We start from the raw sequence: 24314 nt of genomic DNA, 5'->3' as shown, positions 1-24314 counted from the left end.
GAACGTAATAGCACTTAGAGTATACTTGGAAACCCACGACTGACTTTTGAAAATAATACAGTTTTTAAATGGAGCTAGCAAGTACCACACAGCCTTTGTTCATGGCCAGGAGCACATGAGCCTTCATTAGCAGAAAATTTCTTATTCTCCAACAGAGTTTTTTCACTTAAAGTGACAGTTGAGTTGTAGTAAATAAGCTACAGAGATTATCACAATCGGTGCCACTTCTGAAAAGAATGATTCAGCCTGAAGTGACACTGAAAACAAGATTACAGAATTTGAAAAATAGTCAGTGATGTAACTAGGACTTGCTGAAGTGAAGAAGGGTCCCGTTTGGATTTAATGTGGCTGGGGCTTGTGGAAACATGAAGGTCAAGGCTGATGATGCTTTTCATGCTGAAGCTCTTAAACATGCTGCAATGTAGCCAAGAATTGTTTTAATTTTCTTTTTTTTCCAGGGCAGTATATTAACAGTATGAAAGTGTTTGGAAATTAGGGAATCATAAAAGACCATGTTTCATTTTAATGACAGTAGAAGAGTTACCCTAATCGTATATAATAATGAAATATATCATTACACATATCAAACCGATACGGGTTTTATTCTACCATTTTCCATTTAGACTGGACATGATACCATAGCCTGAGAAAGTGTATTACAAACAGAAGTAGAAAACACACCTTAATCTTCTTCACATCTCTCCTCTTTAGCTAGAAATAAAAATGGCAATGAGCCCTCTTCAGACCTAGTTCATTGTAGAGCAGATTATTCAAACCAAAGAACTTTAATTTTCCATACTCTTTTTTTGTTGAATTAAACCTGGCATTAAAAATTCTTTTAGGGCAACAAGCAAACACAATAACTTTAAGACAGACAGAAATCCACCCATAAGGCACCAACAGCCTAAGTCAACAGATATCATATATTCACTGTTTGCTTCCAGTGTTGATTCATAGAAACATTTTTATTTTGATTTCTTTTCCTTCTTACAAAAATAACACATGCTTATTAAAAAAAGAAATCCAAACCATGAAAAAACACAGAAAGCTGAAAGGCTTCCATCATCCCGCTCTTCAGAGGGTCTGTGTGCATTCCTATAATCTTTGTTCAAACTATGAATGAGTTGTCGGCTTTGTCTCTCTAACGAGAACATTCTGTTCATACTGATCAGCCAGCATTTTTACATGATTTTTCTGACAATTTCTTACAAGCACCTTGAGGACGAGCTTTGTCATCCTGTTTTTTTTATTACCTGTTGCACCTCACTGAGAGCTCTACACCCAGTCGGGTTTCCATAAATACATGCAGGGTGAATGGACGTAAGTTTTTGTTTCTCATGCTGCTGCTGCTAAGTCGCTTCAGTCGTGTCCGGCTCTGTGCGACCCCATAGATGGCAGCCCACTAGGCTCCTCTGTCCCTGGGATTCTTTGCCTTAATTTATTGACATAGTGGGCCTAGTACTAAACATCCATCCTCAGGGCGTCTCACACCTAATTTGGAACAGCTGACATCAGATGTTGCTGTAAATTGTTACGTGTTAATAAAGTGCCAATGAAACCAAAAATATGGAAACAAAAATTGAATGTAAATTTGAATACACTTCTCTTAATGCCCTAATTTTCTTCTTTTCATATCATACTTTGACTCACTAAAAATTTATTGACGTACATACTACAATATAAAGTGATTTTTGGAAGTAGTCATCAACTGAAGTTCTTTTTTTGTTTTGTCTTGTTTTGGTTATCACTGAGCTGTGTGACCTGCAGCATCTTAGTTCTCTGACCAGGGATTAAACCCTGATCCCCGGCACTGTAAGCGCAGTCCTAACCACTGGACCACCAGGAGATTCCCAAAGTTCTTTAAAAAAAAAAAGAGAGAGAGAGAGAAAATAACAAAATAACATGCATACATGAAAGAGACCCAAGAAATCTAAGCAACTCTTAATTTAAGGTCTTACAGAATAATTATACCCAGTTTTTCTTGCTATTTATTAGAGCTAAAAAGAAACTTATTTCCCCAACCAAGTCTTTTGAATCTCAGTAATCTGGCAAAGTAATAAAATGGTTTCTTTCTTTATAATTATGGCAAGACTACTCATGTAGCCCCTGCTGTCTACCACATACTTTGAAAAGATTTTGCAAATATTAAGTGTTCTGTCTTTCTTCCTCTGTCCTTTATGGGACAGTGTACCAATACTATATTAATTTGCAAAGTTTTACAACTTAGGGATATACAAAGACCAGTCAATTTTATAAAACCTTCAAAGTAAAAACAATAGTGGGGCTGGATTTTGTTTTAAAGTGATAAGGTTGGTTAAGAATGGGAACAAAGATGAAGGAAAACCTGTAAAATGCTTACAGATAGGAACAGAAATGTGCTGAAAAAACAAGAGTTTATTGTAGGATTGTTAACATAGCTCTTTGTAGTGATAATTAATATTCCCCATACTATAGTATCTGGAAAATAAAATATAAACCTCTTTATAGAGATCATGCTTTCAACGTAGTCTCATCTGTCTTATGGTAGCTAACACTTACTGGTAATTCATTAAAAATTCATTTATAGGTTATGACCTGAGGTGTTGATGATGGAAGGACCCTTAATTAGAAACATCCACCTAAGCACTTTAACTCTGGGAAGAAGCAACTTAGGATCTTATTAAGTGGAGTCTCGGGTTTTGGTGCTGAGGAGAGTTTAGTATCCTAGATTTAATTTGGAAATGATCTTACAGCCAGGATGCAGCATTGAGGTCAGGACCTAGGCAGGCCTTCCTTCCTTCATGCTTTACCTGCCAGAGACCACCTAGTTCTTGATGTCTTATGCCAGGAGACCATGCAGGGTGACTTAGAGTTTTGTTAGATATTGACATAATCATTAATGTCTGAAGGCTCTTCAGAAAGTGTAGTTGCAGTAAAGCTGTTTTTAGAGCCTAGGTTTTGGTTTTTAATTCAGCTTCATAGTAATTAGTTGAGAGAGTTTTATTATTGAGTTGGCCAAAAGTTCGTTAGGGTTCTCCATGGTCTTGAGTAAAAATCTGAACGAACTTTTGGGCCAACCTGGTACTATCCAACAAACAAGATTCTTGAATCCTCTTGCATTCAAAGCAAATTATGTCTGCTTGTCAATTGCAGGAACCACTGTACTGCCCTTCGCTCACTCCATGCAATACATGATGCAGCACAAACTTTGATGCTGCTTTTGGGGGCATCTAGGCTGCTGACCTGCTGGGATGGTCCACAGGGATCGTCACATCCCCAGGAGGGCGCTCTCCTTGGGTGGTGGTGTTTCTGACACTTCATGAGACCCACCCTTTCATAGGCTCTGCTGAACAGACCACCAAAACCTCTCCTTTTATTCCAGCAGCTCAAGAGACATCCAGGGTCTATATTTGTCATTTTATTTTTTTGAACTTTTTGGCTGTGCCTCTTGGCAAGTGGGATCTTGGTTCCCCGACCAGGGATCAAACCTGCACCCCCTGCAGTGGAAGCGCAGAGTCGTAACCACCGGACTGCCGAGGAAGTCCCTGCCATTTTAGAACTCCTTTATTCTCCACTTTTTTATCATTACTTATTTCCTTGGATTTATCCCCCAAAAGTGAATAGCTGTTTTCTATCTGGTCTCTAATAGACTTTAATATGTTTGGGGGTGGAATCTACATCTGACTTCTTAGTCATTTCTTTTTTTAAAAAAATACTTTTATTTATTTATTTATTTATTTTCGGCTGTACTGGGTCTTTGTTACTGCAAGGACTTTCTCAAGTTGCTGCTAGCGGGGGATACTCTTCATTACAGTGCGCCGGCTTCTCATTGTAATGTTGTCTCTTATTGCAGAGCACTGGCTCTAGAGCACATGGGCTCAGGAGTTGCAGCTCTTGGGCTGTAGAGCACAGGCTCAGTTGTGGTACATGGGCTTAGTTGCTCCACGGCATGTGGGATCTTCCTGGAACAGGGATCAAACCTGTGTCTCCTGCATTGGCAGGCAGATTCCTTACCACTGAGCCACCAGGGAAGCCCTTACTTATTTCTTGATAGTAACTTCTTTGAGCTTTGAGAGCTCTCTTTAAGAACAAGGCTGAAACATCAGCTTGCATTCAGATACCCCTGTGATGCTGACGATTTTCGTTCCATTTATGGGAAAGGAAGCTGAGACTGTGAGAAGTTAAGTAAACTTAAAGGAAACAGCTGCTGCTGCTGCTGCTAAGTTGCTTCAGTCATGTCCGACTCTGTGCAACCCCATAGATGGCAGCGCACTAGGCTCCTCTGTTCCTGGGATTCTCCAGGCAAGAGTACTGGAGTGGGTTGCCATTGCCTTCTCCAAGGAAACAGCTAGTAAGTGGGAAAACCAAGATTGAACCCCAGGCGTCTCTCCAAAGCCATTACTTCGTTTCTTCTATGAGGACTATTGAAAAGAAAGAAAGGTATCTCTACTTTAAATTTTTATCTTAAATTTTAGCATTTTGGATTCTTTATAAATTCTACTGGGAAGGTGGCCATGCTAATGATTTGAAATGACTGGTGAGTTGTGTGGTATTCAGAATGAATTTCTAGATAAGCTTAGCTCTCCTTCTGTTTATTTCCTAGTTTCAAGGGCAGGTCTTCCTTTGAAGACAGTGAGGATCAGTCCCATTGACAGTAGGGAGGAAAATAGAAGCATGATCCTTTCCCTAGGGAAAGAGACACTTTCAGTACATAGAACCACAGAGAAAGAGCATGCAAGCCCCACTGCACGTGCGACTTCCAACACTTATGTAAATTCAGTTCTAGTGAAGCGTTTGCCCATTAGAGCCAATCAATGAATGCTTTCATTCAAGAATCCTTTTAGTTTCCATGTTACAACGTTGGAAGTCACAGTACAACTTTCATGCTCTTTCTCTGTGGTTCTTGTGGTTCTGTATACTGGAAGTGTTCATGTTAATGTTTGGCAGAAACCAACATAATTCTGTAAAGGATAAACATAATTTATCCTTCAATTAAAAAGTAAATTACTTTAAAAAAGAATCCTTTTAAAAGATGACTAACCATTGCGGACAGGGAAGCCAGGCATGCTGCAGTCCATGGGGTTGCAAAGAGTCGGACATGACTGAGTGACTGAACTGAACTGAATCATTTGTGAATTTATCTGTTCATCGGTTTATGCATCAGGTCAGCTTAAAACAGGACAGGCCTGAATACTATATGATGACAGACTCTAAGAGATTATTTAATGACGTCACGTTCATAACTTGGCTGTGACTACTACCTAGTTGTTGTTATTGGCATTCTCCCTCTTTTTATGGAGGCCCAGCAACACGTGGGTGATGTTGAACCTTGATCATTCTGCACCTGGAACCCTATATGTTCAACCCCTGCCATAGCTGGTCTCGTACTTCAAGGTGCATCAGAATTACCACAGGTATTGGTTCAAAATTCCAATTTCTGGGGTCCCCTCCTGGAGATTGATTCAGTAGGTATAGAGTAGTCCAGGAATCTGGATTTTGAACAAGCAGCTACCGGTGACTGATGGCAGCTGTTTCCAGACAACCCCCTTGGCAGGGCTTCCCTGATGACTCAGATGGAAAAGCGTCTCTGCTTGCAATGTAGGAGACCTGGGTTCCATCCCTGGGTTGGGAAGATCCCCTGGAGAATAAAATGGCAACCCATTCCAGTATTCTTGCCTGGAAAATCCAGTGGATGGAGGAGCCTGGTGGGCTACAGTCCATGGGGTCACAGAGAGTTGGACACAACTGAGTTACTAACACACATACTTGGCAGAGCAGCGCCACCCCAGCTTAGGTTGTAATGACTGGTTCCAATGAGACACCATCTGTCTGGGCTGCCTGGCCCTCTTGCACATGTCCATCCCCCTCTGTTGCTAAGAGTGTGTCTTTTCTGAAGCCTGCCCTGCGTCTCTCCAGGAGCAAATGACAAGATAACCTATGTCCACAGCTCTCACCGTTAGACTGTCTGGGGCTTAACCTGATTTTTTCCTGTCGTCTGACACAAGGGTTCTGGTTTCAGACACACCCTCAGTGGCTCCCCAGGACTTGAGGGATGAACTGCCTCGTTTCCCAAAGTGGAAAAAGGGCATAGCCAGACTCAGCCGGAGACTAGTGTGTGGATCAATAAACACATGTGTAGTATGCTGGGAGGCTCTATTGTCGCTACACAGAGAGTCATCTCTGTTCTTGGCAAGCATTTGCCCAGACTCCTCCTCAATGGCATATCTGGAGCACTTTGCCCCAACTTCCACACCAAACAGTGTCACACAGAAGACGTGGTCTTGGCCGCTTTTCTGATTCCAGTTAAGTAACAAGACCACCCAAACATTTGCAGTATTTTCATTGACCTCACAAACTTAGAAATCATCAGCAGGCAAGACATTTCTGTTAACAACACTCAGGCTTATTACCGGCCCGTTGAGAGCTGGGAAAAGGTGCCCTGACCTTCAGGGTGTGCAGTCCCAAAGAGCGACAGAGCTGTAAACAGTGAGCTGAACCTAGCACCATCTCCAAGACAGGACAGAATGAACATCAGATCAGATCAGATCAGATGAGTCGCTCAGTCGTGTCCAACTCTTTGCAACCCCATGAGTTGCAGCACGCCAGGCCTCCCTGTCCATCACCAACTCCCGGAGTTTACTGAGACTCATGCCCATTGAGTCAGTGATGCCATCCAGCCATCTCATCCTCTGTCGTCCCCTTCTCCTCCTGCCCCCAATCCCTCCCAGCATCAGAGTCTTTTCCAATGAGTCAACTCTTCGCATGAGGTGGCCAAAGTACATCAGGTGCCCATTACTGATGGAGTGATTGCAAATCCCGGTTAAGAGAAGGGCTCACGGAACAGGTGACGTTGGAACTCAACCTTGAAGGATGAGTAGTGTCCTAGATGCAAAGAGAATGGAAAAGGTTAACTTACAGAGTAAGATTAGTGAATCTTCAACACAGTAAGACATTGGAGCCTTTCACCTCCAGAACAGTTTAAAGTCTTTTCTAAGCATAGGGCCTGAGTCCTCGCCAAGCTGTTTACCTTCGAGTGTTTAACTTCATGAATATAAATGCCAATTGCCATGGATGCAAACATAGTTTACCCTCAGGAGTTTTCAACCTGGGCTGTGCTTTTTTATTTTTTTTAAGTATTAAGTCTTTATTGAATTTGTTACCATATTGCTTGTGTTTTTTATGTTTTGGTTTTTTGGCCTTGAGGCACGTGGAATCTTAGCTCCCCAGCTAAGTGGGAGGGATCGAACCTGCACCCCATGCATTGGGAGGCGAAGTCCTAATCACTGAACTGCCAGGGAAGTAAGTACCTGGGGCTGCGCTTCTTAAAGCTGCCTCAGCCCCATCCCAGACTTAATGAACCAGAAAACTTGGGATTGGGGCCATAGGGAGTAGCCAGATTGCCCCTCATTTGTCACTGATCATCTGTAAGCTCAGAAAAGGAACCTCCTCCCCTTCCTCAAAGTGACAAGTCCATCTACATAAGGAGCAAAGGGACACATAGAGATGTTTGTTGAGAAGGACGCTGTGGCTTTTGTTGATGTTGTCTTCACCCCATTTCATCACAGACTGGAGCCCGCCATGGATTAACTCACAGGGACTCAGTTCTAAGTCCCGGGTACTGAATTCTCACCCAGCCTGCCTTTCAACACCACAGCTGGGGCTGAAGTAAACAGCCTCCTGTCAAAAGAGGTGGGTTTCTGACGCACAGGCAGGGCCACCACAACATGACTAGGCACTTTGTGATGTTACAGGCACCCTTCCTGGGGTGGACACTGTCGATTTGTTTATCTCTTATGACAGTTTTCTGGCAGATGCTAGTCATATGTCCCAAGGGAGAGGTACCTTTCTAATTTCTAGCCACGGCACAGTATGACGTGGCCTAGCCACAGCCCTGGACAGAAGCAGCAGTATTTTCTGCTTAGCCCACCTCACCATTCTTTAAATCCCTGAATTGCGCGGCTAATCTGAAATGCTCATCAGCATCTTCAGGTAATGCCTCGTCTCTGTTTTCCTTCCCATTTCCAGGAAGCGGAATTGGATAATAAGTCCCAAACTAGTCAAATTACATTCCTCATTGCTTTTCTCTTGGACCTATCATTGGTGCTAGTGATCTGGCAATTATTTTAATTCATTTCCATGAACAGTTATTGACTGTCTCCTACAAGAGACTCAGCAGACTTCTGAGACTCGGGAATTGACATTCGCTTGGACAGCTGCCCCACAGATGTCTATGCAATGATCGTGGGATATTTGCTGTCACTGTGGTACCAGGGACTGGTGGTCAGCTCACAAAAAACCTAGGATACATGTCAGTTTCCATTAAGAAAATGCCTCAAAATCCATGGGCCTTTATTTCAGATTGAACTGAAAGCTGTCATGGATTGTGGGTGCCTAGAAGACATCTCCGTATAACAGCAGGCCTGGCTGCAGCTGTCTTAGAAAAGAGAGACGCTGCCTCTTGGAATTAGTCTGGTTTTCGTACTGACTCTCCCTATAGTCAAGTCTCTGTTATGCTGACTGTGTTTCCAGGATCTTCTTTCTTCCTTCTGGCACTTGGTTTGATTGTGATGCTTCTCCATCATCAGCTCCTGGTATTTCTCAGAACCATATCGTCCCCTTGTCAACCCTTTGCTTTTGATCACAGAGTCCATCCAGCAGCCCTTATGTTACGTACAGGAGTCCCCACATCTCTCCATCACCACCCGTCCCACATGGAAGCAGCTTAGCCACCTACAACTAAGTAGGGGAAAATCTTAACTAGAAATGTGAATGGAAACCAGGTGCAAAGGAGACAGGCGACAGCAGGAACCAAGACAGGCAGGCCATCCAACCTGACCACTAGAAGATGAGGGGACCTGCCCTGGCCTCTTTCTAGAGTCAGGGCTGGTCCTTCTTACCGAAGCGTGCAACACCTGAAAGGTGGCTTGGGCCTTCTTACACTAACATCCCCTGGCAGGAATTTTTTTTTTTTTTTTTTTTTGGCTGTACCACTTGGCATGCAGGATCTTAGTTCCCCGACCAGGCATCAAACCCACAATCCCTGCAGTGGAAGCACAGAGTCTTAACCACTGGACCACCAGACACATCATTATTGACAGCAGCATCAGCATTCTCCTGCTTCAGCTTCTCTGACACCATCCTAGTCCAGCTGTCTATCACTTTGACCCTGAAGTTCTGCAGAAACACTTTTTAAATATACTTCCTACCCCTCACTTCTTCATCTACGTTGTACTAACGGTATACTAACAGCCACTTGTAAGATAAGAGCCCATGGCATTTTTCCTACCTCCTATTTGCCTGTTAAATCAAGTGCAGTCTCTGGCCTTTCCCCAGATTCCCCAGAGCTTGACCACATTTCCCCCAGGCTCCTACGTGGTGAACCAGCCCAGTACTGACACTGTTCCTTAAGCATCACTTGCTTGTCTTGGACTTTGAGTCTCGCTATGTTCCCCAGGCTACAATGCTCTTCTCTCTTTGTAGACAAATCCTGCCCATTCTTCTTGTCCAGCCCAGGTCTCATTACCTTGACAGTGAGACTCTCTCCTGGTGCCTGAGCCTCCATCGATTTTTCCTTTCTCTAAATTCTTATAGCACACGTTACCTTTATACAGCTTAGCAGTACATCCTAACCCTTAGCTTTGCTACTCATGGTTTAGGTGGAGGATGGCTCTATCATTTATTGTCCAAACTGGACCCTTTGAGAGTGAAAATGGTGCTGTTAATCGCTTCACGGGGAAAACAGGCATTTTGAACTCTCCAGTGAAAATCTGGATCTTTGGTCATCCTACTTGTGCTTGGACATCTTATCTTTCCAAGACTATGGGCACCTAGAGGGCAAATCTTACATGGGGGATATTTGCTTTGCATGTTCCTTGGCATGTGAAATGCAGTTAATGATCAATAAATGCAGGAAGGAAGGAAAGATGGATAGAGGGAATTAGGCAGTCAGTTCATCCTCACTGAAGAAGCTGGTGTCTTAAAAATCAAAACAACTCTACCCCACAGGACATGAAACTAGGGTAAGCACAAAACTTCTCCATGACCAGCTGGAAGAGAGCCACTGAAATTAGAGAAGGCAGAATTATCAGTTTGAAGATAGAAGAAACAACAGTAACAGACAAATCAGGTGGTATAGAGCAGTTGAGGATGGTATAAATCTTGTCAGTCAAGACCATCAAAGCGATCCTGTATGTAAAACCTAATTTGTATTCTGTGGCGCCTCTGAAAGCATGAATTATCATTATGTATCAAAGAGCAGCCACCAGAGTATGCAATATAGGAAGTGTAGTTTTTCCCACTTTCATTCACACCAGAAAGTAATCATCTCCAAAAGGTAAAGTGAAATAATTTCCTCATGGGATTTTGATTTTAAATAAACTCCCAAATTGAATCCCAAAGCAAGCTAAATGTGCCATTTTCTGTCTTTACCATCTCAAGGCTTCTTGATAATGTCAGCATACTTATCCATCCCTGTGTTTTCTTAGCATCTGTCATCACAGAACCTCGGTGGCTCAAAAGGAAAGTACTGAAAGATTGAGAACTTCCTCTTGTCAGTCTCGACATAACTCCCAAATTTCCTTAAGCCAATCTCAATTAGAAAGGAGTTGTTCACCATTAAGAAAGAAGAGGAAATAGAACCCCAGCTCCGGGGCATCAGCCCTGTCCTAACGCCCAGCATCTTCACTGCCATGCTCACTTGCAACATCAGCCACGGGTGGATGGAGGCAGGGATGGGGTGAGTGTGTTGCTCTGCTGACCTGATTCCCATGGGCGAGACCTCAGCACCCCCACTGCTCGCACATCTCGTCATTCTTGTCCTTCCCATCTCGGCCGTCTCTGAATTTAGGTGGTGGTGAGGGACAGAATGGTCCCTGAGTTTCCCAAATATGTCATCACTCATTCTGGTCCTATGACTATTAACTGGCCAGCAGGTGCACTCAGGATCTCATGGAATGACTTCAAAAGTTCACAAGCCAAGAATCCTAGCTTTAAAAACCAAGAGGAAAACTCAGCACTTTCCCTTCATTTGTTTCTATAAAGAACAGATACACAGAGAAGCGTCCTGGCAAGCAATGCTTAGCCACTCAGTGGGCGCGTGGTTTATGCCACTGCCCAACTATTTGAGTTGATGATTCCTGAGCTTTTAAATTTCGTTTCACCCGAACCTCTCAGTTCCTGATCTCTGAAGTAAAGGAGTTATATTATTTCCAGGATGACTTGCAAGCAGAATTTCATCTATGATCTTGAAACATTTCTCTTTGCCAAAAAAGGAGGTATATAGTGAAACACCATTAGGTCAAAGTTTGTTATTAACCAGACCTTAATATTTAGCAGGTATAATTCATCCCCTTGAAACACATCCAGCACAGGAAGTGAACATGTTGCCACGTGCTGCACCACAAGCCAAAGGAAAGTATTACATTTCTCACTAGTTGTGTTACAGATGAGCCCTACTGAGGGGTTCCTCATGTGTGTGTGCTCACGCTCAGTCATGTCTAAGTCTTTAGGACCCCAAGGACTGTAGCCCACCAGGCTCCTCTGTCCATGGGATTTTCCAGGCAAGAATACTGGAGTGGGTGACCATTTCCTCCTCCAGGGGATCTTCCTGACCCAGGGATGGAAACCACGTCTCTGGCATCTCCTACATTGCAGGAGGGTTCTTAACTGCTGAGAGACCAGGGAAGACCTTGAGGCCTTCCTTAGATAAAAGTAAATTAAAATTAAATTTGTTTAATGTAAGACACCACTAGAGGCACTTCCTCTTAGACACAGACACCACTGTAGCCAAAACCAAATTTACAAAAAAGAGACAAGGGATCTAGTTCTTTTCCTCTAGACTCTTCTCTGGCCTTTGATCTTTGAGAATGGCTGATTCCCCAAGACTGTTCAAACCTCCAAGTCCCACCAGTTTGGGGACAATGAAAGGAGCACTGTGGGATGTAGACTTACTCCCAACTGCCATGTAAGGTCTTGAGACACTACCCTCTCCTGGGGGGGCGGGGGGGAGCGTGACTTGGCTAATTTTTCAACTTGCTTCCAGTTCAGAAATTCTGTGGTTCAATGCTGCTAAGTCACTGCAGCCGTGTCTAACTCTGCCACCCCATGGACTGTGGCCCATCAGGCTCCTCTGCCCATGGCATTCTCCAGGCAAGAATACTGGAGAGAGTTGCCATTTCCTCCTCCAGGGGATCGAACCCGTGTCTCTTGGCAGGCGGGTTCTTTACCACTCACGCCACCTTCAGTAAATTTGTCCAAATTCTCATAATTAAAAAATATGTTCAGAAATCAGTTTTATGGCAATCCAAAGTCTTCTTCATTACAACCACCACTAGAAGTTCATGCCCCGTGGAAGGCTCAGCACCAAGGACAAAGCATTCCATGGTCATTGAGGTCAGCGATGATTGCTGGGCCAGCTGACTGCCCTGCAGGCTCCTACGTATGCAGTTCAGTACGATATTCTGATCTCATCAGTAAACACATTATTGTTTGCACGACTGCTTCACCTTAACTTTCCTTCTAATCTGAAGACTTCATATTTAGGTGTATTTATTGATACACTTAAGCTCAGTCTTGTTAAATCAAACCCAAAATGAACTCCAGGACTCAGTGTCTTTCAAGATTGATGACTATTTACTGAAGAATTCTTCCTTCAGTTCTTTTGAGTTAAGTCACAGACCTGAGAAAGAGAGTTCCTCCGATTTATTCTTCCACCAACCATGCACTTATGCTCCCTGTCATGTGCCAGCCACAAACAAGACAGCTGTGATCTCTGCGCTTGTTGAGTTGATAGTCCAGACGATCACTAGATGGTATGATTTAAAAACCACTGGTTAACCAACTCAGGGAGGCCATTCCTGAGAAGGTCACACTTCAGCTGAGACCTGCAGGATGATGGATTCTCACCTTCACCTGTTATTTCTAGCAGGCAAATCACCCAGACTTCTCCTGGATCTCTTTTATTCCTATTTTGGCCATGCTGCATAGCGTGCAGGATCTTAGTTCCCCAACCAGGGATCAAACTCGTGTCCCCTTCGGTGGAAACTCAAAGTCTTAGTCACTGAACCACCAGAGAAGTCCCTGCTAGCTCTCTTTTACAGAAAGCTGCTGATGCTCATTCCAAGAGAGAGTGTGTGTAAGGCATGATCTTGAGACCCATCAGCGCTGGTATGTCCACAGCCTCATCCTAGGAGATGTTGTCTGATCTGTTCATAGACTGATCTACAAACAGTGTTTGTCCGAATTAGCAGTAAGTAGTCTTGAGGTCAGAAGTGGAAATAATACATTCCTCTTCATCTTGAGTGTGTTGGAGATATTTTCCAAGATTCCTTTTCTCTCCGTCTTACCACCGAGATCAAAAACAGATGTTCAGACTTACTTCATACCCCAGCCTCGCTCCTTAATTTTTTAAGAATCACAGTGTTCCTCCACCAGACTCTCTTACTCTTTCTCCTTCCTGTTCCAGAGTATCAGTGAAGTCGGTGTGAGTCTTCCCCATTCATATTTTCCATCTTTACTGCTCAAGTATGTATCCATTCACCACATTTACTATTTTGCGAATTTGTGAGTGTACATGCATGGCCTCATGCTGTACTTTTTTGCAAATTTGTGTCCTTTTTTCCTCAAGTTGATCCATATCAGTACATTATAAATCTAGTTTATTCCTTTTAACTGCTCACCCCTGTATAAACAAAGCATTTTCTTTCCCGTCTTCTGTTAAGAGAGTTATGTTGGTCCTCCTTGCTCTTGATCCTCTGTGGAAAGCGGTGTGCAGCAGGCAGTGAAACTAAGTTTCAGGGTAGAAGTGTTGTCATCACCACTAAGATTTGTCCAACAGCTCTCTAATGCCAACAGTATCGTTTAGACACCTCCCAGCAATGGATCCAAAAATCCCATTTTTCCTTATTTTCACTGACATCTGGTGTTAACAAATTTGACTTTTGTCAGTCTGATGGGTCTCAAGTAGCACCTCAGGGGTGGGTTCCCTGATAAGTAGTGAGGTTGAGCATCATTTCACATTTATTACTATTTGGTTATTTGCCTGTGAACATCCATCCTTTTCCTGTGTTTCCCATCAGGTTGTTGGTTCCTTATTGACTTACATGAATTCTTTACTCTGTTTTCAGGTGTTAAAAATATTTTTTTCTTATTTTCCAACTTGTAGAAACTTCTGACCTTTATCATACCAGAGTTTAGAATAGCAGTCAGATGGGTTACTTTATGCTTAGTGCATTTCTTGTGCCCTTTTAAAGAAGTCCTCCCTACCCTGATTATGTAATGATATATTTTTTTTTCCCAACAAAGTTTTCAAGTTTTCTCTTTCATATTCAAGTCTTTTATCCATCTGGAATTTACCTTTGCTATAAAATTTGAGGGAGGGATTGAATGTGTTTTTTTCCTATGGGTCGTCGCTTATTTAACACCATCCTTTTTTTTTTTTAATGTGAATTGTAATCCAGCTCTGTCATAAACGAATCGCCCCTTTTCCGTGTCTACTTTTGGTCTTCTGTCTGCCTCTGAGCCAGTACTACTCAGTCTCCATCAGTTTGGCATTGCTGTAATTCTTACTCTCCCACAGGTCATGTCCGCTTTTTTCCCCCTCCCGCTTCCTGTTCTTCCCGCCCTTCTTCTGTTTCTTCGTCCTCAAGTACGTCCTTAGGCCATCCTTTGAATGCGGGTCTGTGTGGCGTGGTCTTTCCGTCTTTGTTGTGCATATGTCTCATTTCATCCTTGCTGTACACCCAAGCTGCCTGAGGCTGTGTCCCGCCCCGTTCCTTACCAAGGCCACCTGGGGCCCCTTGATCTGGAGGGGGAGGCGTGATCCCACAGACCCGGGGAGGGGTCTCCCACCCCATGGCTGCCATCCTTCTGTGTTGTGTGGGTGAAAGTACCACCAGCGTTCACAGCTGTCACACATGAGCATTACCTCAGTCAGCTATAGATTTATTCCCATGGAGAAGTCAACCACTGTTCTTTTCCAGAATCTGTGTTCTCATTGTTGTTCAATCGCTAAGTCGTGTCCAACTCTTTGCAACCCTATGGACTGCAGCACGCCAGACTTCCCTTTCCTTCACTATTTCCCAGAGCTTGCTGCTGAAACTCATGTCCATTGATTCAGTGATACCATCCAACTATGTCATCCTCTATCACCCCCCCTCTGCCCTCAATCTTTCCAAGCATTAGGATCTTTTCCAATGAGTCAGCTCTTCACATCAGATGGCCAAAGTACTAGAGCTTCAGCTTTAACATCAGTCCTTCCAATGAATATTCAGGATTGTTTTCCTTTAGGATTGACTGGTTTGATCTCCTTGCTGTCCAAGAGACTCTCAAGAGTCTTCTCCAGCTCCACATTTTGAAAGCATCAACTCTTCGATGCTCAGCCTTCTTTATGGTCCAATTCTCACATTCATACATGACTACTAGAAAAACCATAGCTTTGACTAGATGGACCTTTGTCAGCAAAGAGATGTCTCTGCTTTTTAATACGTTGTCTAGGTTTGTCACAGCTTTTCTTCCAAGGAACAAGCGTCTTTTAATTTCATGACTGCCTTAAAAATTAAATAACTTATATGGAAAATAATCCCTATTGGCTGTGCCACCTTGCGCCAGTTATTTAATCTGCCCGAACTTTCAGCTTGTCATCACAAAAGAAATAGGATCACAATACCTGTGCCACCAGGCTCCTGCCAAGCTTAAATGAGATAGACCGTGCTCAGCACCTGGGGAGTTTCAAATCATAGCTTGGAAAGAGGCAAAGGAAAGAGGGAATGGTTGATTGTGGGCTGGGGTGCTGGCTGTCTTATACTCACTTAGGTGGGTGGATGTGGGTGCAAGCAGCCTGCAGGGAAACCTAGTCGGCTTGTCCACCTCTCCTCTGGGACTGGTCCCAAGCTTCCTCCTCACTTGCACGTCCCCAGGACCCTGCTGTGGACAGTTGTCTTTCTCACTCTTAGTCCCCAGCCCCTCACGAGGTCCAGGAGTTTGGCAGATCTAAGGAGGACTCCACTTTCAGTTCTGTTTGATGTGAACCTTGATTTCTGCTCGTTTTTCTGATCAGAAGTTTACACCAAGTCTGCCAATCAGAAGTAGGCTCTCAGGGCTGCCTGGAATTATTCATGGGGAATTTCATGATGAAATGAAAGCTCCCCAAGCCTTCCCCTGCTTCTGACATTGTCTGTGTGATGCAGGGACTTTCTTTCAACAGCTGTACAGTGCCCTGCTTTTCCCAGTGCAGAGAGTCAGAAAACCCCACATGGAGAGCCTTCTAGAACAAGGGTCCCCAACCTCTGGGATCTAATGCCTGATGATCTGAGCTGATGTAATAATAGAAAGAACATGCCCCAAAATGTAAAGTACTTGAATCATCCCAAAGCCATCCCCCCACCCCCCACTGGGTCCATGGAAAAATTGTCTTCCAAGAAACTGGTCCCTGGTGCCAAAAAGGTTGGGGACCACTGCTCTAGAAACTATCACATGGACAGACAGCTGTTTGGGGAACATGGCCGATCCGACCTGTTCTCCTGCCACATCCAGACACGTGCCACACCACTGTTTTCACTGATGATGACATCAGATCCTGGGTTCCCAGGGAAGGATCCGCTCAGCTAACACTAGCTTATTGATTATTGATGCCCAATTAAAGGGCAGGGTTTGAATGCAGGCATCTGAGAAAAGTCCTTATTTGTGTACAGATCAAACTGAACCTTTGTCATTTCCCCGGCGACTTCACGCATCTTTGTGCCTTGGGACCTCAGATGATGTTAAGCAGAGTAGATGCTTCCACAGTTGTATTCAGTTTAATGGTTGGCCTTAATCCACTTGTTCAGATGATTTGGACTTGTGTAAAATTATCCCTCGCTTCCCCTTAATATATTAAACTAGGAGAGAAGGGAAATTTCTTTTTAGGACCTATCACATTCTAAGGATAAATGCAAATTGTTCTCTGATTTTTAATGACCCACTGTTAACATAGTAGGAAGCCCAACGCATTACTGCAATGCCTCTTTTCACATCATTACTCCTAATGAAACTGTTAGCAGGGTAATAGCTTGACCTTTAGCTATGGATTCAGATAGCAAAAATATGTCCTGCTTACCCAATACCTATCCACATAGCATGGAATGTTTTCAGATCAATCCAACCACAAACCTTTGGCCCCTCTCTCAGGCCTCATCTACCCATGTCACAAGGAATAGGATTTCATCCTCTGTAGGTAGATTCTAGTTAGAAGTTTCTTTTAAGTTTGAGTGTAAACCAGAAACGAGAATGTCAGTAATATGCTCAGTGGAAATAATTGTTTGTAGATGTATTTTTTTTCCTGAAAGCCTAATGCTTTGCCTTCAAAGGTCTCAGATGCAGACCCAGGAGGCAGAGAGTTCCCTGGTCTCTTGTGATTGAAAGCAGATAAGCTTTTGCTGAAAGGAGAAAAAAATAGCCAGCAATTGTCGCCTTTTGAACACACAGCAGAATACTTGAGCTCAGGATGAGATTAGAAAGATCCCCTTGGATGCCGCCCACACGTTAGGGGACCTTCCCTCTACTCCTGAACATGCGCCTGCTGGGAATCACTTTGATGTCGGCATAATCCAAATCTATTTGGTTTATTTCAAATCTTTACTTCCTAATCCGGGCTAATTTGGATGCATGCACTTCCCAGTCTAGGAAGAGAGGGGTTGCTATGGAAATTAATTACATAAATAATATTACGAGGAAGGAGGGAGCTGTTTATCTGTAAGATGGTACACTCAATCATTTTGTGGTACAATTTTCTTAGAAACTAATAGGGTGCCAAATACAGGTACTTTTTTCTAGTCATTCAAACAGAATTTCAAGAACCTTTCTGCAACTCTGATTAAGAAGTGTCACAATAAGAAATGTCGCTGTGGGTATTTGACTATAATAAAATCTTGTTACTTTAAATATATGCCATTAAAACTTTCTATTAATTCAGATAGGCCTTGCTCCTCCAATTGGCCTAAATGTCTGAGCTGTTGTATTTACTTCTGTCCAAAACAAAAGCAGAAAGTACATTTGTTTATCCTTCAGATGTTTATGGGGCTCTTAGTTGGGGGCACCACAGTAGGTGCTTTTAGGGAGACAAGACACAGGCCCCTGAAGTTGTCTATAATCTGGTAGAGGAGACTCACAGGCAGTCCCACCCCCAGGATGTTGTCCCCTCTGCCTTTCTCCCAGGTGGAGTCTGCTTACTTGCATGGCCCATGTGCCCTTTGGTGGGCAGCCTGTCGATAATTTCCCTGGACCGTAATTCTGCCTCCTCCTCCTCTCAGTTGGGAGTTAGGATACAGCCTTTCCATCAGCACCACCTCACCATCCACGTGACTGCCTAGAGCTAGAGTGTCCCGACCTCGTCCGCACTGGCTCTCAGCCTCCACTTCAGCCCTACACCACTGTCCACATGTCCTGCTGCCCTTTCTCCCTGGCACTTCCTTGCCAACCCCACTGAGATTTCCATTCCCTGGTCTCTTAGATCGTCCCAAGTCTGAGCCATTTTCTGGCTTCACTTGCTTCCTAGATTTGGGTGGAAAGGAAAATGGCTGAAGGAAGCAGTAATTCATTCTGGGGAGGGGAACAGGCATCTTCACCAACATCTTCAATGCTGTCCTTTATATCCTGTACCTTTGCCAAAACCAGCCAGCAAATGCCTAACCCTAGACCAGCCCTCCCATCGCTATCTCCACTCCAGACAAGGAGTTGCCAGGTGCCCTGGAGAAAACGCCTGCCCTGTGGTTGCCACCACAAGCACGCGGCCCTCCTGCTCAGCACCCTGCATCCTCACTGCCTTACAACCCCAGATGTCCCTGCACTCTCCAGGTTCAGTGAGGCATCAGGGGCAGTGATGACCACCTCTGGCCACTTCTAAGTTCACCCTTGTCTTCCCCGTCTCTGGGTTCAGAGGAGGAAGTTTTCCTCCTGATTTCTGGTCGAGGGTCACCACTCTCTCTCCAGGATCCCAACCTCCAGTTCCTCTGGTGTATGGTTCCTCTGATTGTTCCCTCCTTCTCTCTGGATCCTACCCACTCCAACTGTGCTGCCTGCCTTCCCCTGCCCCAGCCTTCCTCCTCCTCCTCTTCCCTGCTCCCACAAACCTGGTGTTTGGAGAGTGCTATCTCTGGTCACCCTCCCCACATCCTTGCTGGCTGCCAGGGACCCTCTCCACACCTCCTTCCTGGCTCTTCTGCACCGGGACTGTGGGTCTCTCCACAGTCTTTAGTGTATTCACACACTCCCACCTGCACCAGACCATGCTTCCCAGCTGCTTCCCGACTCTGTGCCTTAGTTTCCCTCAGTCCCCAGGGGTTCCTGCTGTTCTGTGCTTGCCCAGCGCTCTGTTGAAACCTCCCTGCCCACTGTGTTTTCTCTTGTCATTTTAACAGCCACACACATTTGTGCCCCTGAAGTCTATGTCTTCGGCAGAGACCCCTTCCCTGAACTATAGGCATCTGTGTTGAAACAGCTGCCAGCCGTCCCCCGTGGGGGCTCCACAGATGCCCCAAACTCAGAGTGTCCCAAACCATGCCTAATACATCTGGCCCATCCCCTCACAATCCCTCCTCCTGGATTTACAAGTCAAGTGAGTCTCCAGAAATGCCAGTTCTCCATCTGTTCCATCATCCCTTCTGTCTTCACTAGCACCACCCCGACTCTATGACTATGCACATTCCTCAAAGGCATCCGTGCTCCCGGCAACACATAGCTACCCGCCCCAGGCCACCCTGCATCTCTTCCTGCACAACTGGATTGTTGATGTTTGTACACTCCCCCCCACCCTACCCCACCCCTGCATCCACGGACTTTGCACCTGCAGGTTCAACCAGCTGCCAATCGAAATATTTGGGGGAAAATTCCAGAAAGTTCCAAACAAAACAAACTTGCCAAGTGCAGGCATCTATTTACCTAGCATTTGCATTGTATTAGGTATTCTAAATCATCCCTGAGATGATTTAAAGTATATGGGAAGATATGCATGGGTGGTATGCATATAATACACATTGTACATATGGGACTTAAGCATCCATGGATTTTGGCACCCATGGGGATCCTGAAACCCATCCCCCACAGATTCCAGACTGTTTATGACTTTTTCCCCTTCTTTCACATTACTGTTTACTTAGGATAAGTTTATAGACATAGGATTACCAGTCCAGAGGAATAACAGTTTTATATGCCTCGTCATATACAGCCATCTTATTTCCCAAAAGGGTTCTGCCAGTTTATGCCAACAGTCAAACTTGCATGTGCCAGGTCAACACAATTTTATCAATATTAGTATTATCTTTATCGCTTATCTAATTTAGTAGGTATAAAGTATGTTCTGCAATTTAGGGGCTTACATGTTACTTGAACGTTTTCCACTTTGTCCATTTATCCATGGAGGCTTGAAGTTACACTTTTATTTGGGAGGAGCTCTTCCTGTGGTGGTGGATTTAGTGCCACTAGCTCTGCTCATTCAAATAAAATTTTTATTTTTTATTCAATAGAAATTGTTTACAGTTAGTTGAATATGACATTTTCCTCTGTCCTTTCTTTTTAAAAGAAACCTTTGAAACATTAAAACGATCACTATTTTAAACATCAAAGAGGCAGCGTGGCAGGCCTTGGCCTCGAGGGGAGCAGGTTGAAAAGTGCTGGGGAGCTCAGTGTGAAGCGGAAGTGCCAGCCCCAGCGCCGCTAGTGCGAAGCGGAAGTGCCAGCCGGAGCGCCGCGTGCACCGCTGCACGCTGTGCGGCTTTGCTCAGATAATTGTCCTGCTCCCTTGTGTCCTGGCACACAACTCCCAGAGCTTCCTTTGTGCTTCTAGGGAGCTCTTCTCTAGGAGCTGCTAGCTCGGGGTGCAAGAAGTTGACTCAAAGTAGGATTGGAGCTTTCACTAAGACCCAACTGCATTGATCCAGTGAGCGCTGAGGCAGTTAGCTGGAATCACCATGAGAACATCATCTCTCTGTGTAATTTTCCATTTGATTTTTTTTAAAGATTTTTTTTTTTATGTGGACCGTTTCTAAAGTCTTTATTGAATCTGTTACAATATTGCTTCTGTTTTGTGTTTTGGGTTTTTTGTCTCGAGACGTGTGGGGTCTTAGCTCCCTGACCAGGGATCGAACCCACACTTTCTGCATTGGAAGTCTTAACCACTGAACCGCCAGGGAAGTCCCCTCCATTTGATTTTGAGTTAACAACAGAAAAGTGAAATACATTAATACACTTGCAGAATTCTGTCAGGGGGCCAATGGACCCCCTAGGAAGCATTTTCTCTGCCCATAAGACACATACACATGGACTGGAGCAATCAGAAAAAGCAGTTTCAGAACTACTAGCATTGATAGCCAGTTTCATTTGGAAGCACAGGATGTGGTGTGCAGGATGGGCCCTGCCAAGCTCCATCTTCACCAAAGAATGTCATATGGATTTGGAGAATAGCCACTGCAGAACTGACATCTTTTAGAAATATACTCTTTTTTGTCCCCCTCTTTTTGGGGTTATGTTCCTATTTCAAATATGCATTCTCTTTTTTCAAATGTTAAACAATATTTCATGTTTTCTTTCAGTCTTCACAGAAAAATATTGCACTGCTAATCACGTGGATAAACTTCCTGGCCCAAGAGACTGGGTTCAGATTCTGCAGGATCAAATCAAACTGGCGAGAAGAAGGTTAAAAAGAGGCTCAGGTATGAATAAGCTGCAAGAAAATAATTGCAGAAGCCCTCAACTGAATTCTTAGATGTTGCAAAATACAGTTCTTTACTCTCGGATACTTCATTGTCTTTTGTCTTTTGAAGGAGAAGCTTTATATAATGTGCCTTGGTTTTGTGTTTTAAAATCTTATTCAAATAATTTTGAAATTCACCCTAAGATTAAACAGTGAAAATTACATCAGACCATTTACTTTAAATAGCACAAATGAAAAAGATTGCTAATCTCATTGGTAGTTTTATGTTTGAAACAAGGTCTCTCTTTTGTGATCTGCTTCTGTTACCTATTGGTTTTTTATTTGGATCTGCATGACTTTATAAAAAGTACTAGTTGCTTAAGGTTAAAAAAATGAAATAACAATAATCATCCTACCAGAAATACCATGTGAAGTAGAAAGGGCTTTTTAAGTAAAATATTAACTTACCTTTTTTTTTTTTTTTCAATCTGGGCTTGGCAATTCTGGGATAATTCTTCCAGGAAAAGTGAATACCGGTTGCATTTGCCCATTTAGATTTGGGTATCTGAATTCGCAGTCTCCCCAAAGTAGCAATGGGACAGTTTACCAATGAAGAATCCCTTTGGAGTCAGTTTTCTGCCATTATATGGTTATTATTAAAAAAAAAAAAAAATTCCTAATCAAACCTCAGGACCCCTGGCCTTCTAAGAGCCTTCTGTGCGTGTGTGGCTGTGATGTGAGAGTTGGGCAGACAGATTTATTTTTTTTGAAATACAGCTGATTTGCAATGTTGTGCCAATCTCTGCTGTACAGAGTGACTCAGCTCTAACTCATACAGACATTCTTTTCTTGTAACCTCAAGATATTGAATATAGTTCCCCGTGCTGTACAGTAGGACCTTGTTGTGTATCCATTCTAAATATAATAATTTGCATCTACCAACCCCAAACTCCCAGCCTACCCCTCCCCCTCCCACTTTGGCAACCAGAAGCTTGTTCGCTAAGTCTGTTTCTGTCTCGAGGGTGGGCTCGTTTGTGCCATATTTTCCATTCCACATCTGAGTGACATCATGTGGCATCTCTCCCTCTGACTTACTTCACTTGGTATGATCATCTCTAGTTGCATTCATGTTGCTGCAAATGGCATTATTTCATTTTTTATGGCTGAATAATATTCCATTGCATATATGTACCATATCTTTTCCCATCATCTGGGGAGACAGATTTTAGATGCTAGAATGTCACACTTTGGGATTTAACAGAGGTCTGGAGGTTCTCTGAGAACAGCAGTACAAACTCAGGAGACTATCTGTAACACAGCCTCTTGGAATTCTCACCATGAGTAGAAGTAACAGTGACCAAGCCTGCTGAGGAGCCCAGTTACCAGCCCCTGGAAGGAAAGCTCTGGGCTCAGGCTCAGAGTGCCCTTGACAGGACACAGAGCACTGAGGGACCACGTGGTTTTTCAGTGTGAAAAACCTTATAGTTGGGCTTTGCTGGTGGCACAGTGAATAAGAATCCACCTACCAATGGAGGGGACACGAGTTCAATCCCTGGTCTGGGAAGATTCCACATGCCACAGAGCAGCTAAGCCTGTGCCCCACAACTACTGAAGTCCTTACACCTAGAGCCTGTGCTCTGCAACAAGAAACCACCACAATGAGAAGCCCTCGCACCGAAACAAAGAATAGCCCCTGCTGTCCACAACTAGAGAAAGCCCATTAGCAGCATAGCACAGCCAAAAATAAATAATAAATAAATTAAAAAAAAAAAAAACCCTTACAGGTCTATAAAAGTAGCCAGCGGTACTCAACTCCTGGATGACTTTTCTATTAAAAATCTTCCCTTCCTCCTTCTTTACCCTTCTGGCTTCTTTTTACACTTAACTGATTCTCCTTTTAAAAAGAGCAGTGGACTACTAATTTAACTGGTAAACAAATGGATTATCGCTTTAGGTAACACGTCACAGAGAAGTCAGTAGATCCATTTCCCAGGACTCATGTCTGCTCTTCACCAGCTCTGGCCCTCAGACAAGTCACTAGGTCCTTCTCATCCTTGGGTCTCCATCACTAAGGAGACAAGTACAGCCAGTTTCAGCGCTGTCCTAAGGCTCCTGATGTGTGCTGTACAGGAATGTCTATCAGCGAAGTTAGCGTATCTCTCAGAAGAGGTCTGTCTTTGGGCACAGCCGTGCTTGGCAGTGTGCAGCCACAGTTGCGTCTTCAGTCAGGAGACCCACCGGCCTGCTATGCCAGGGCAGCCGCTTTGCTCTTATGGTCCAGGAGTGATTATCAGGGATGCTCCTTTTGCTCTCAAAGGTTTTCAGGCTTGGACAGTAAGTCATGCCCTCACCCTCCTCTTTGTCTCCCGGTTTTCACTGCCTCCTGCATCTCCAAATCATCTGCAATAAACACAGCACGGTGCAGTGCAGAGGACACACTGCCCTGCTAGCTCTGGTCTGCCATTTACAATCTCCTGGCAACCTGGACCAATGTCTCAACCTCTCTGAGCCGCGGGTTCTCCATTTATATAACGAGGCTGATGCCTTCCACGGGGTGTTTTCAGAATTAAAATTAGATACAGTATTGCCACTGATGGAGAGCAGATATATAATAATGCTCAAAAAATGCCCATGACCTTATTCTCCTTCCCTTTGCCAACTCAAAGTGACTCCT

General features: G+C 44.0%; 1 protein-coding gene across 12 annotated transcripts in view; it reads left to right on the top strand.

The window, feature by feature from the left end:
• BEND7 (BEN domain containing 7) overlaps positions 1-24314 on the top strand; it is an 87186-nt gene that overhangs the window by 51119 nt on the left and 11753 nt on the right. For all 12 annotated transcript variants that reach the window (XM_061436078.1, XM_061436084.1, XM_061436081.1 and 9 more), the window contains one exon: positions 21540-21659. In XM_061436078.1, the coding sequence (XP_061292062.1) occupies positions 21540-21659 (120 nt within the window). The remainder of the gene's footprint in view (positions 1-21539; positions 21660-24314) is intronic.

This window comes from Bos javanicus, chromosome 13 (genome assembly GCF_032452875.1).
Source record: "Bos javanicus breed banteng chromosome 13, ARS-OSU_banteng_1.0, whole genome shotgun sequence".
Lineage (NCBI taxonomy): Eukaryota > Metazoa > Chordata > Mammalia > Artiodactyla > Bovidae > Bos > Bos javanicus.
This window is presented reverse-complemented; position numbering and strand designations above follow the sequence as displayed.